The sequence below is a fragment of the Trachemys scripta genome, chromosome 14 (assembly GCF_013100865.1).
Source record: "Trachemys scripta elegans isolate TJP31775 chromosome 14, CAS_Tse_1.0, whole genome shotgun sequence".
Classification (NCBI taxonomy): domain Eukaryota; kingdom Metazoa; phylum Chordata; order Testudines; family Emydidae; genus Trachemys; species Trachemys scripta.
In genome coordinates, this window is record NC_048311.1 from 27696860 (window position 1) to 27710758 (window position 13899).

Sequence of the window (13899 nt, forward strand, 5' to 3'; positions counted from 1 at the left end):
CTGAGCCAACGCTCACTGAAGTCAGTGGAAATATTTTGATTGACTTCAGTGAAATTTGGTTCAGGGATACGTAGGACTTTTCATACATGGATCTCAAAGTGCTTCACAAAGGAAAAAAAGTATCATTTTGCAGATGGGGAAAATGAGACACTGAGATCTACCCAAAATAACATAGCAGGGCAGAATCAGCAACAGAACCCAGATCTCTAGACTCTCATGCCAATGGCCCATCCATTGGGTCACACAGTCTCACAAGTTGCTTGCATAGTCCCACTAACTTTGATGGAGCAGGACTGGCCCATAGTTCTTTGTTAATGGTGACAGAGCAGTGACAAGTCAGAACTGGCTAATGTGGTTTAATGGCCTTATAATATTCAGAAGTGGTAATAAAGATACATTGTGAGCCCAGGGCTATAGCTGTTCACCTTGATCAAAATAAATTATCCTCCATCTTGATGGATTTTTCATCTAAATGCTGCATACTTCATCTGAAGCTTTAAGGAAAGATATTAACAATGTGACTGACTCTATGATGTCTCTAGTGTGGAAAATGTGCTAGGATATCAAAGGCAATGTTTTCTGACACTATACTTGGGGCCAGGGGTGGCTCCAGGCACCAGCGCACCAAGCACGTGCCTGGGGCGGCAAGCTCTGGGGGGTGGCCTGCCAGTCGCTGTGAGGGTGGCAGTCAGGCTGCCTTTGGCGGCATGCATGCAGTAGGTCCATCGGTCCCATGGTTTCGGCGGCAATTCGGTGGCGGGGACGCTGAAGGCGCAGGACTGGCAGACCTCCTGTGGGCATATCGCTGAATCGGCGTGACCAGCGGACCTCCTGCAGGCGCGCCGCTGAAAGCCGCCTGACTGTTGTGCTTGGGGCGGCAAAATATATAGAGCCGCCCCTGCTTGGGGCAAACAAAAACCTTGGCTGTGAGAGGTGCCTGATTCAGATTCCACAAGGCCACCTAATGTCTTTAACAAAGTGTAAAACACTTGTATTACTGGCCTTAGTTGAAGGGCAGTGAAATGTCACTTTCAGGAAAAACTCATTAGGTTAAGTGCCTTGCCAGGATTTCCCTGTTAAAATGCTTCAAGAACTTAGTTTCTGTCATGAGATTTGCCTAAGATGAAGTTGTTGATGCCCTTGAACTCCTGGGAAAACGAACAGAAAGGGATCCCCCCGCCCACCTATTAGTCATCTGATGGGAAATGGCAAATCCCTGAAGCTCTGTGTATAGTCTGGGAGCTAACTCCTGCTTTCAGGAGAAGTTTGGTGTGCGTAAGGCAGGCAGGATTTGGCCCTCTGTGCTATAAAATGCTAGACACAATTACAGTAGAATCATACGATACCATTTCACATTTTAAAAGTGAAGAAGGAGCTTACAATGTTTGAAGGAAATCCATGAAACAGACCAAATGGGCTGATTTGCAGCGTGCCATCTGCTCTGTTTGTACCAAATCACAGGGGCAATGGCAAACCAGAACACAGACACCTTGCTGGAGATGATGAGGTTCAATGTGCTCCTTTATGTGGCTCAGAAACTGCTGGGAGTTACGTAAGTATCCAGGTAGCTCTCGTAAGCCCCTGGCAGTCTGAGAGGAAGCTCACGCATGCCCATGCTGGGTTCATTCAGCCCCTGTGCTCTTAGAAATCCACTAGCATGTTCATAAAATGCATCACCAAGGTATTTATCCCTGCATGCTATTTCTGCAACTTGTGTGCTGCAAGGTATGTTTCACGTCTCAAATCTCTCCCACTGTCATTTGTTGAGATGGGCTGAGACCTCATAATTTGGGTCCAGCTGCAGATTTCAGGCAGCCTGACGTTGATGCAGTTTTAGTTTGGCTCATTTGCCAACCCGTGAGCTTAGCCCCTCCAACATATTAGTGTGGCCATAGTTTGGCCTCTAACATAGGGACCATTTGCAAAACTAAGTTTTGGATTTCAAACACGGCTAGCAGGGGATGGTTTCATTTGAACCTTCTGTGGTCATTTGGATTTAACTCTGATTTCTCCCATACTTCTATGGACAGCAGCCCCATTTGTGGATCTGTTGCATGGCATGATACTAACCTATACATCTCATAGAGCTGGAAGGGACCCTGAAAGGTCATTGAGTCCAGCCCCCTGTCTTCACCAGCAGGACTAAGTACTGGCTTTGCCCCAGATCCCTAAGTGGCCCCCTTAAGGATTGAATTCACAACCCTAGGTTTAGCAGGCCAATGCTCAAACCACTGAGTTATCCCTCCACCTAATGTGCTGATGTCATTTGATATGGCATCACATGCAAAAAGATGGGTTCGCCACCTTCCTACTGAAACTGGATATGTGTTTTATCACTGATACATGTATTTTAAAGTGCCCATTCCTAGAGTAAGCTGCTATGCTCTTCTTTACGCTGCGGTGCACAGATGTTGAAAGAGGACATGTCATTTGGTAACAAGATAGAATGTGGAAAGCCCACCTGCTGAGCTGGAAACTCTCATTTTAAAAACCATTTCACATTCAAGCGCCAAAGAGAAGCGTCATTAAAATCCATGGACAAATCCTCATCAGGCCACAAACCATTGAGGCTCTCATGGGAGATATCTCTGTCCCTCGGCTGACCAAGTCTCCCTCCCCGCCTTCCCTGCTTGGCCTCAATCTCTAAACACAACAAATTATAAATACTACTGGCTGGCTTTTAATTGTGACTTGTCATCCAGAATCCTTATGTGTGAAAAGCAATGAGCCTTGAGAAGCCAGTTCCAGTCTCTGATTACAGGCTTGGTGCAGTTTGAAGTGGTTTTAAGAAACAGTATTTGACCTCCTTCTGTCCTGCTGTGACCATCTCCTTCTGCAGCAAACGGCGTTTATGTATCCTAAACACTGTAGGGCCATTTGTACAAATGTCCTTAAAATGAGCTATGTGGAGGGTTACACATCTGGCTGGGACTTCAAAAGAGCCCCAGGGAATTAGATGCTGTCTAGTTAAGGTACTTACGTGGTCCCCTTTTGTGTTGTATTGGAGCACCTTCAATGTAATTAGCCTCACCACACCCCAATGAGATAGGGAAATAATATTATCTCAATTTTACAAATAGGAAACTGAGGCACAACTCTGGTATTTAGGATCCTAATTGAATCAATGGAAGTTAGGAGCCTACATACCTTTGTGGGTCTGGGTCAAAGTGACGTGCCCAAGGTTTTCATAGATTCCAAGGCCAGAAGGGACCACTGTGATTGTCTAGTCTGACCTTCTATATAACCCAATCCAGAGAACTTCCCCAAAATAATTCCTCGAGCAGATCTTTTAAGAAAAAGATCCAGTCTTGATTTACAGATTGTCAGTGATGGGAGAATCCACCACGACCCTTGGTAAATTGTTGCACTGGTCACACAGGAAGCCCGCAGTAAAGCAAGTATTTGAACTTCAAGTCTCCAAAGTCCCAGGCTAGCATCATGAACGCTGGGCCATCTTTCCTCCACTTTCCAATTCCATGGGTTTTGGCCATTCTTTTAGAAATCCCAGCCTTTGCTTCTCAGCACTTCACAGCCCATACCGCAGGCAGCCGTACAGCTGGCATTGTTTATCTGCTGAGCCGCGTCTGTGTGTTTGCATTTCCAGTTTAGAAAGGAGACGCTACTAAATAAATAAATTTCAGGCAAGAACGTACCTGCTGCAACAAACAGAATCCCAGCACTGAGGATAATGTTGTTTTTGCTGTTGTAAATCCTTCCTGCTCCGACACAGAGTCCTCCCAGTAATAGCAATATTGTGCTTAGGATGGGGAATACACTGGAGGCACGGACAATACCTGAGGGATATATAAGAGGAAAAACATGACAGTTAGTAATTAGCCCAGATCCCTTTTCAGGTGCTAGCACAGAGATCACAAGGCACATTTCCTCAGGGTGACCCTCAGCCTCTGCTGGCCTGGCACCATCACGGCGTTTGCATGTGGAGGCAGGTTTTAGATCCAGGGTCATGAGCCGATGGCTGATGTGATGGAGACAAAGTGATTGTGACGGCGTACACTTTTCATTGGCTGCTCCTAAATATTTTGAGATTTCTGCTGGCAAGTTTGGAGCTATTACCATAACCTGCCTTTTGATGCTGCTGCATGTGGAACGTTTTTGACAACGCACCGGCCAACAAGGTTAGAAAGACGCACCCCCATCAGCTTGCAGGCAAAAGCACTGAAAAATGCCTGAGCTGATTATTAACTATATCATACCATGTGGGCAGCTTTATGAGATGTAGATGTGGTTTGGTACATGTGTGACATCCGCAAATTCAGGTAATTAAGCCCTTTGTCTTCATGTCACAGTCTTGCTAGCATCTCTCTCTGTCAGCTGTAGAATATTAATGGACTCAAAGCTCCCTGACTTTTAGAAAGGAAGATATTGAGACTAGTGTATCATGAATATTTGCATTTAATTGGGATCATTTGTCACACTTTTTATTTATTTATATGTTAGGCACTGTCAGGCCATCCACCAACAATGGTATCTAAGCCACCATGGGAGAATTTAAATACCGCCAGTGCAGGCCAGGCATCAAAACCAGGGCACCCCTAGGTTAGAGAACAACAGAAGGGAATGAGGAGGGGGAAACAAATGCAGCAAATGAAATGAGCTTAAAGCAAGAAACAGGAGGAAGAAGTGGGCTGAATACACAAATAAAAGAAGGAGGAGGAAGAAATATGGTCAAATGCGCTAGAAATAGTGATACAGGACAAAAAAGAAAAGCGGGGCCTATGGACGCAGGGGGGGGGGGGGGGGAAATACACTGACTAAACTGTTCCAGAAAGCAAGAATTGTAACAAAAACATAGAGGGATAAAGGTGTGTGTGGGGGGAGGGGGAGGTGAGGTTTTGTAACAAGGGCCACGGAGAAGTCAATGTGCTAAACGGAGAAGGAGAAATCATCACGGCGGAGGCACAAAGGCATAAGGACACTAAGGGGTGGGGCTGGTGGTGGCTAGTACAGACTGGGGACCCAGACAATGCAAAAGGACTTGGTTAGTGGTGAGTAATGGAAATCTAGTACACTAACTGCAATGTGTCGCACTAAGGATGTGTTGTCTCTCGGGTGAAATTTCGAGGCCCATCTCCTTGTTTGGCAGGCATGGTGAGCCAGGCCCCCCATTTCCCAAGGAGAAATGGCCAGATGTCGTAGCTGAGGTTTCTCATTTTAGTTTCGGTGGCCGTGATTTGCCCACATTAGCCAAGTACCTTCTAACCTGGCTGTTTACCAGAGCTCTCCTAGGCTTCAACCCTGCTCCCATGGTAATGAATGACAAAAACTCTCATGCACCGCAACAGGAGCAGGCGTGGGCACCACCATCATGATGTATTATTTGCATTGCACGACGCCTACTCGTGGACCAGGACCCTACCGCGCTAGGTGCTGTACAAACTTGGAACAAAAAGACCCTCCCTTCCCAAAGAATTTACAATTGTTTTGAACTGTAGTTGTGAGAAAAGTTTGCGTCCTGCCATACTTGGCATCTTTGCTACATAAGGCTGTTTATGCTGGAGATATTTTCTGAGCAGTTATAAAAGTGGTTCAGATAAAATAATGTAAAACTATCTGGAGTTGCTGTGTGGATCCAGTTTTAGGCAGCCTGAACTAGTTTTAGGATGAATATGCAAAGAAATTATTTGCTCATTTCTTGCTGGGATCCATGATCTGTTACACCTGTTCCTGCTCCTGCCTTCTATTTTGCTTCTCACACAATCACTTCACTCGTTTTACCGTCAGCTTCTGAGTCTCTAAGCAGCCCATGCAGCTCACACAAGCTCTGGTGCTAGAAATTGTGTGACTGACTGATTTTTTTTTTATTTGCCAGCAATTCCAAAACATGGAAGGTATTTGTTTCAGATTGTTGGAAACATTTTGTTTTGACGTGGCGCTTCTTGAAAAGGTTTTTAATTAATTAAAAATTAAAGTTAAAGCAAATTTTGAAATGAAAAGTTGTTTCAAATAAAAAAAAATTGGAAGTTTCAATTTTTTCAGGTTTTTTTTATTTTTTTTTTTTTGGGTATCAAAACAATTCGGTGAATTTGCAAAATGTTTCACTTGACCCGAATCTGCATTTTTCACCAAAAGTTTCACCTGAAAAATGTCACCCACCTCTCCTGTTGCTATCATAGATAGTGTCTCCACCTGTCTCTTGGTGCCTCTCAAGTAACACAATGGATTCTACAGCTTCCCTGACAGAGGCAGTGCTATTTAGGCCTTGTCTAAACGTAAAGTTTGTACTGCCATATCTATATTGGTCAGGGAGGTGAAGAAAACCTCATACCCTGGTAACAAGTGTGCTAACAAGCTCCCTCCGCCCCCCACTGTGGCTGCAGCTGTCCCACCACAAGAGTGCTATGCTGCCCCAAGCCAATGTCGTTCAGGGTGGTGGTGTTCCAATGTTGGCAGGACTCCTCTTTCTGTTGGCGCATGCTGTGTCTCTGTTGGCGTATGCTGTGTCTACACTGGGGGATAGGCCAGGATAGGCCATGCAGTGTAAACGGTGCGTTCTGTAATCTGCATGTCCTGTTAATGGGGCCATTCCCCAGGGCATCCTGAACATTGGGACTCCACTCTATTGTCCCCATTTATTTGTGGTGTAGAACCTAACATACAATATAAGGACCAACGGCCAAGATTTTCAAAAGCAAATAGTGATTTTTTTTTTTTTTTAGGTGCCTCAATTGTAGAGTGCCCATCCTGGGATGCCTTAAAGGGGGCTAATTTTTCAAAAAGTATTGCGCGCCCACCCTTGGAATAGCAGCACCCTTTAAGGTGCTTGGAGGTGGGCACCCAAACACTTAGTCATTCATGAATATCTTTGTCACAGGCAGAAAATTCATAGTAATAAAGAGTCACACTCATTCCCCTCCCCCATTCATGCTGTTCATTATGATTTCACTTAAACTAAAAGGACTTCCTTAAAATGTTCCACTATTACTAGAGAATACTTGCTACAGAAGCCAAATTCACAGCGTGGGCTATTCTACTCTTAATAATTAGCACCACAGATAATATTTGCTTTGTTAGTTAATTAACACACAGAGAGTCAAAACATGGCATTTTCTTCCCACACAATAGTGCAGAGTTTTCCTTCTACAACACATATTTTTGGTCCTGAAATTTAAAAGCAGCTCATGTGTATTGTGCAGAGTTTACGTATGTTTCCCCATTCTGGTAATAAACTAACAGCACATCAAAAAATATGAAGGGAATCCAGTTTTTGCTTTCTCCTCTATTTTTTTTTCTTGTTTACTGTCCTGTCTCTTTGCACCACTATCCATTATGACACCTCCGGTGGTAAAGAAACTGCAGCACAGTTCCGCGCTTCTTCACCCAGGGCTCAGAAAGCTCTACCGTTCTGTTCTGGCTTTTACTTTCCCCTGGAAGGGTGTAGCTACATGAACAGCGTGGGTGACATTTTCAAAAATGGAAGCTGCAGACCACTGTGCAACAGCGCATCCCTGGTTGCACAGGCAATTCCCGACTGCTACGTGCATGCATTGCAGAAATGCATGCAGCTACCCGCAGGCCCCGATCCTGCAAGCTGCGCTGCGCCAATGCAGAGCCCCATTGCATTCAGTGGGGCTCACTGGGGCCCCAACTTCACACAGCAATTAAGCAAATGCTTACATTCCACTGATGGGAATAGGAGTTAAGCCTATGCTTAAGTGCAGTGCTGAACAGGGATGGTTTGCTGAATCGGGGCCTTTGAGCAGAGCGGGGTCCGCCTGTGGAGCAGTTGGCAGGTTCACCGTCTAAGAGCCGTATTGACAAAGGTATTTAAGTGCCTAAAGATGCAGCTAGCTGCCTATTGAGCCTTACAAGAGCACCTATGCAGGCGGGGTGCCTAACTCAGTTTTAGCGGTGTAGTCGCTGTGTTGGTCCCAGGAGATTAGAAAGATAAGGTGAGTGAGGTAATATCTTTCATTGGACCAGCGTCTGTTGGTGAGAGAGATGAGCGTTCGAGCTCCATAGAGCTCTCCGTCCCATCTGGGAAATGTACTCCAAGCAGGGCCGGCTCCAGGGTTTTTGCCGCCCCAAGCAGTGGGGAACAACAACAACAAAAAAAAGCTGCGATCGCGATTGGTGGCAACTCCACCGTGCCGCTTTCTTCTTCGGCGGCAGGTCCTTCCCTCCGAGAGGGACCGCCGAAGAGCCCGACTGCCGCCCCTTCCCCTTGGCCGCCCCAAGCACCTGCTTGCTGAGCTGGTGCCTGGAGCCGGCCCTGACTCCAAGTATCACAGCTAAATACAAGGTGGAACAGATTGTTTAGCATAACTAATTAACACATATTTCAAGGGACCATTCAGTGTAAAGGGGCCCCTTAACACCTTTCCAGTCATGGGGAGAAGCTGGCAGGGGTGTGTGATTTAAATGGGTTATAGATTGTTGTAATAAATCCAGTGTTTCTGTTAAGAGCTCTCTGTGACCTCGAAAGCTCGTCTCTCTCACCAACAGAAGTTGGTCCAATAAAAGATATGACCTCACCCACCTAGTCTCTCTAATATCCTGGGTCCAACATAGCTACAGCAGCATTGCATATAACTTACCAGTCAGATGTATATTTTCCTGATTTCCACAAGCACTTGCAGTAGTTGCAGGTGGAAGAGCAGATACACTTCTGCAGAACCCAGATCTTCTTTTTTGAAAATAATGCCCCTTTTCTTTCACCTACTTGACATTTATTATCTTAACACAGTTTGGCTGGGACAACTCGTGAGTGGGAGAGTCACAAATCATATGAGAGGTTTTAGAGTAGCAGCCAGGTTATTCTGTATCCGCAAAAAGAACAGGAGTACTTGTGGCACCTTAGAGACTAACACATTTATTGAACAAATCATATGAATGAGTGATGCTGTCATTCCATACAAGAGCCAACAAAAATCTCTCTACTCTGCTCTGCAAGTGCATGCCTTGTTTATGGCACATGTTTTAAGGAAAAGCTCATTTTGACAGTGTTTAAAGTGTTACAGTTGATTTCATTGGTAGTATTGTCAATTCCTTTCACCCGTAAAGCCAGGTTGCCTTAGTTATCAGGAGACAAAGTAGCTACAGCAATCCAACTCAACAGGTACCAGTGTGTGACAGTAAAGTCAGTACTTAAAACACACTGAAACCTTCTTAAATTATTTTTTTACATTATTGTGATTTTTCAGGTCAGATACTTTACAGACTGCCATGGCTTGAAGGCTTTATATAATTGAAAAGCAAGGAATCCCTATTTTCCATTATTTCCAGTGGTATTTGGTATTTGTTTCTAGAACTGATGCTTTGCAAGATAGTGGACTCTAAAACCATCACTGAGCCGTGACTGCATACATCGTAGCAAATCTCAGATCTCTGACTAGTATAATTCCTTTTCTCTACTTTCGCCTTATCCTAGCTACCACATGTGGGTGGAGGAATTAAAACATTTTTATGGCAGGGTTCTTTTTATTAAAAAAAAAAAATCATGATGTCAATAGGAGAACTGCTTGTCAGGATTTAATCTTAGCAGTTACATTTACCAGTTAGATTAGTGGACAGAATGCAGGTGTGAAGATCAAAGGAGCAAAATAAATTCAGTTTATTCCATGTTTGGAATGTGTTTACTTAGGGTATGTCTTCACGAGGGGCGGCTCCGGGCACCAGCGCAGCAAGCGCGTGCCTGGGGCGGCAAGCCGAGGGGGGTGGCCTGCCGGTCACCGTGAGGGCGGCAGTCAGGCTGCCTTCAGCGGCATGCCTGCGGGAGGTCTGCCGGTCCCGCGGCTTCGGCGGCAATTCGGCGGTGGGTACGCTGAAGGCACGGGACCAGCGGACCTCCCACAGGCATGCCGCCAAATCCACATTAACAGCAGACCTCCCGCAGGCGACCCGCCGAAAGCCGCCTGACTGCCATGCTTGGGGCGGCAAAATACATAGAACTGCCCCTGGCCTTCACTGCCAATGTTCACTGCGGCAGGGCTTTAACATGGCTGTGTAGTCGCGCCATGAGGAGAGTCGCTAACAGCGTTGGGAGCATGGCTCCCAGCGCTGGTGCACTGTCTACACTGCCACTTCACAGCGCTGAAACTTGCATCGCTCGGGGTGTGTGTGTGTGTTATTTCACACGCCTGAGCGAGAAAGGTTCAGCGCTGTAAAGTGGCCATGTAGACAAGGCCTTTGTCATGCAGTCCATGGACAAAGTGCTACGAATACATTGGGGCAAATTCTCCTTTCAGTTACACAAATGCAACTCCATTGGGTTATTGTGTTCTCTATGGAATCAACTGTTACAATTGTGGTAGCTCCAGAAATTATACTCCTGTCAACTGAACACAGCACAACATAGTAAGAAGTTATCTGTTGTTTAAGTCTCTGTGCAGGGTTGTGGAGGAAATTTTTTAAAACCTATACCTAGTGGGGTGACTTTTCCCACAAAAGGTTGAGTATAAGTCTTCTGTGCACATGTGAGCAGTGATGGCATCTATCATTTGTTTATTTAGTGGGACGTCTCAATGGTAAATAGGAAAATTGAAGAGTATATAAATCTCTTGATGTCACATGGGTTTTTAAACACACACACACACACACACACTCTCTCTCTCTCTCTCTCTCTCTCTGATTTAAGGCCCACAGAAATCAGTCAGTCAGTCTGTTGACTTCAGTGGGCTTTGGATTAATATCCCATACTACTAACAATTGTAGTATTTTCATTTGTCTTTTGCCTGTTTACAGTATGCTGGTATCAGTGAAGCAGGCTGTACATCGTTTAGCCACCATCTGAATCCCGAAAAATCTTGTGAATCTTCTGAGCTTAATGTGATCATTCCGCTGTGGCTTTTTGATGCCCTTCATCTGAACAATTCAACATCGGCAAAACACATAAACGGGGCTTCCCTTCCTGCCGCCCTGTCTTAACTGCAAATTGATGAGGACTTAAAACATGAGCTCAACTTTTTTTAATGCCAAAAAATTGAGAAAAATATGTGGTGAATTATATTGACATTCCGGAGAAGGGTTGGGGATATGGCAAAGATGCCACAGATGGTCTGATCCTTATTCTAAATAATGGAAAAATATCCACTTCTGTTTGTCTACCTAGGCACCCATATGACCCTTATTACTGTAATGTCTTTGCAAGTGCCAGATCTCACAACCAAATGGCTAAAACTTTCCAAAGGTCTGATTGCAAATAACTTTACACAAATATAAGACCGGGGTACATTTTTCAAAAGTGCATAAATGACTTAAGCCCCTAACTCCCATTTTTCAAAAGGGACTTAGACCCAGAGCCTCAAAGGTATTGAAATATCAATGGGAATTAGTTGTCTAAATACCTTTTAAAAGTCTGGGCTTTAGGCAGGGGAGTGGTTCCTACCAAGCAACGTCCCATGGATTACTGCGGGCTCAGTGATGTCCAGATACTGAACTCCACGTGCTTTGAGATAACCGAGCAGGGAACTGCTCCCTTGGCACCCTGAGACCTCTGATGAGCTGCAATGACTTTGAATCTGGCCAGACATCTGTACTCTCTCAAAAGTACCTCAGGGGTGAAGGGGAAAGGGAAGAGAAGGAGGAGGAGTGAGAGAGCAGTGACCTGACCACAAAGTATACTTTTCAAATGAGAGTTTTTTCCACATGGGTTAGCAGGGCTGAACCTGGAACTATTTACCCACCTTTCTCTCCCTACACACATAAAAAGGCACATCCCCCCCCACCCCTCCGGAGTTTAAGAGATTTGGATGAAATGGGCCCCTGGTCCCAAATACCCTTGGTTTTGATATTGAAAAAACAGAGCTGGACTGATGTGACTTTAGAGAACTCACAATCATGCCCATTTTTGACTCATCTGTTATAGCGATTGGCCCAAGTTACACCACTGCAATTTGGGGTGTGTTTGGAGCCAAAGTGCCTGGTCTCCCACTCCCGAATATAAGTCATGTTTATTGACATCAATGTGATGTGAGTATTGAGATTTTCCCAGGGTTATGGTTTGGGCCATTATATGGTCTGGGGCCACTTGCAGTATTTGGATTGGATCAAGGCTCAGATTTCAAACATCTCCAAAGTCTTGGGATCTTTGGATACAGACTGCCAGTGTGGTGCAATCTCTAGGATGAAGGAACCTTGGTTTCTGAGTTAAAGAAGGTTTGTATCTAGCTATCCCAACAAGCTCACCTGTCCCTACTGCTTATCCTTGTTAAGGAGGCACGTTATTTTGACACTTACGGAGAAGATATTCTGAGCTGTCATGGTCATAGTCATTGTCCTCCGGGAAGTGGTTGATTCGGAAGCAATGTCCTTTGTAGATTCCTAAACAAGAACAAAACAAACAAGACATTAAAACACACACACAGAAAAAGGACCTTTATAAATGGTCGTCTGCTTGTTCTGCTCCATTTTCCCCCCTCGTGAGGCAGTTATTCTCCTGTAGGGTTTGGTCTTCAATTTCCTCACATCAACAAGATAATTCATAGATTCATAGATTCATAGATTATAGGACTGGAAGGGACCTCGAGAGGTCATCGAGTCCAGTCCCCTGCCCACATGGCAGGACCAAATACTGTCTAGACCACCTAGACACCCGTCTCACAGTGAGCATCATGTCGACCCAGGAATCCATCCACAACGTGCAGGAGCAGGGCCCAACGGTGCAGATCAGTCTCTGTGTTTCTATTATTCATTAACCAGTGCTCTCACACTCGGGAATAAAATTCATCCAGGGTGAGTTATCTACTGCACAGAAGGGTTTGGTGTTGACCGAACGAAGATTTGAAAATCATCAGTTAATACCATTTTAGCAGGAGCGCAGCTGCACCTTCTCGGATATGGCTGTGGATTTACTTTACTCATAATAAGGATTTTCTAGAAAAGAATGACTAAGCTGGGGGATTTCTGCTGTGCTCTGTGGCTCTCAACTGCAGGTCTTGCTACTACACAGTTCATTGAATTCATTCCCAGGATAAAGTGGCACGGCTACTTTATTTGTGATAACTGCTTGGGAATATTCTCTGTAATTCATTTCAATGGCCCTAAACAACAGCTAAGTAGCTCATCCTGTGTGCGTAAATGACCCGTCTGAATTGTCTGCAAGATGAGGCACAGCAGTTCAGTTGCAAATTAGTATCTGCTAAGCATATTTTGCGGTACCGCCCTTTGTTTGCTCTAGACTGGTTTGCTGCTCTTTTATGGCTCTTAAATGAGGCAATCTGTCCAAAATATAGTTTTTAACCACCTTAAAGCTTATTTTTATAGCAGTTCATGAAATGAAAATGTCTCTCTCCCAACACAACATACTGTCTGAGGTTCTGAAATTGGGGTGGTTATTTCTTTGAGATGCTTGGTTGTGTCCGGATGCCAATTTCCGTATTCAGACATAATTTTTCCTCCCATTCATTTTTTTAAAAGCTATGTGTAGGAGAGGCATGTTTTGTTCTAAGTCAACATTTTCCAAAAGTTGCGACTCCCGACACAGTTAATGACGCATTGCCCCTTGTTGCAAACAGGAAATAACTCTGGTATTATAGAGAGTATGAGGTGGTAATTATTCATAAATGCTGGCTTTTTAATGGCAACATCTGTATGGCAGACTATGTAATTCAGGCGATTCACAATGAGTTATGGAGCTGTTCACCGCTCAGTCAGGGATTCGAACGCAGCCCAAGTTGTTATAATCTGTCAGCTGTTTTTTAGCTTATGTGAAGCCACCCGGTGATCTCCGTTTTGTTCCTGGAAGACCAGTATCTCCATAACAAATCCTGATTTTTCAGATGAGGCCATTTTTGAGCAGAGAAGCCAAGAACTGGATGGATATTGAGACTTGGACTTCGATCTCATCCTTAGAGGGGCTCCCTTTCACGTAGGAGTTGAAACACATTGACAAGGCAATATGGGAAAATATTGCACTGCTGCTGCCCATGCTGTTCCCCTTCC

The 13899-nt window shown here is 44.8% G+C and overlaps 1 protein-coding gene across 1 annotated transcript in view; it reads right to left on the reverse strand.

Moving 5' to 3' along the window:
- CACNG4 (calcium voltage-gated channel auxiliary subunit gamma 4) overlaps window positions 1–13899 on the reverse strand; it is a 59002-nt gene that overhangs the window by 4100 nt on the left and 41003 nt on the right. The window contains exons 2-3 of the mRNA XM_034790527.1: window positions 12196–12279; window positions 3654–3794 (exon numbers count right to left, since the gene is read on the reverse strand). Coding sequence (XP_034646418.1) covers window positions 3654–3794; window positions 12196–12279 — 225 coding nt within the window. The remainder of the gene's footprint in view (window positions 1–3653; window positions 3795–12195; window positions 12280–13899) is intronic.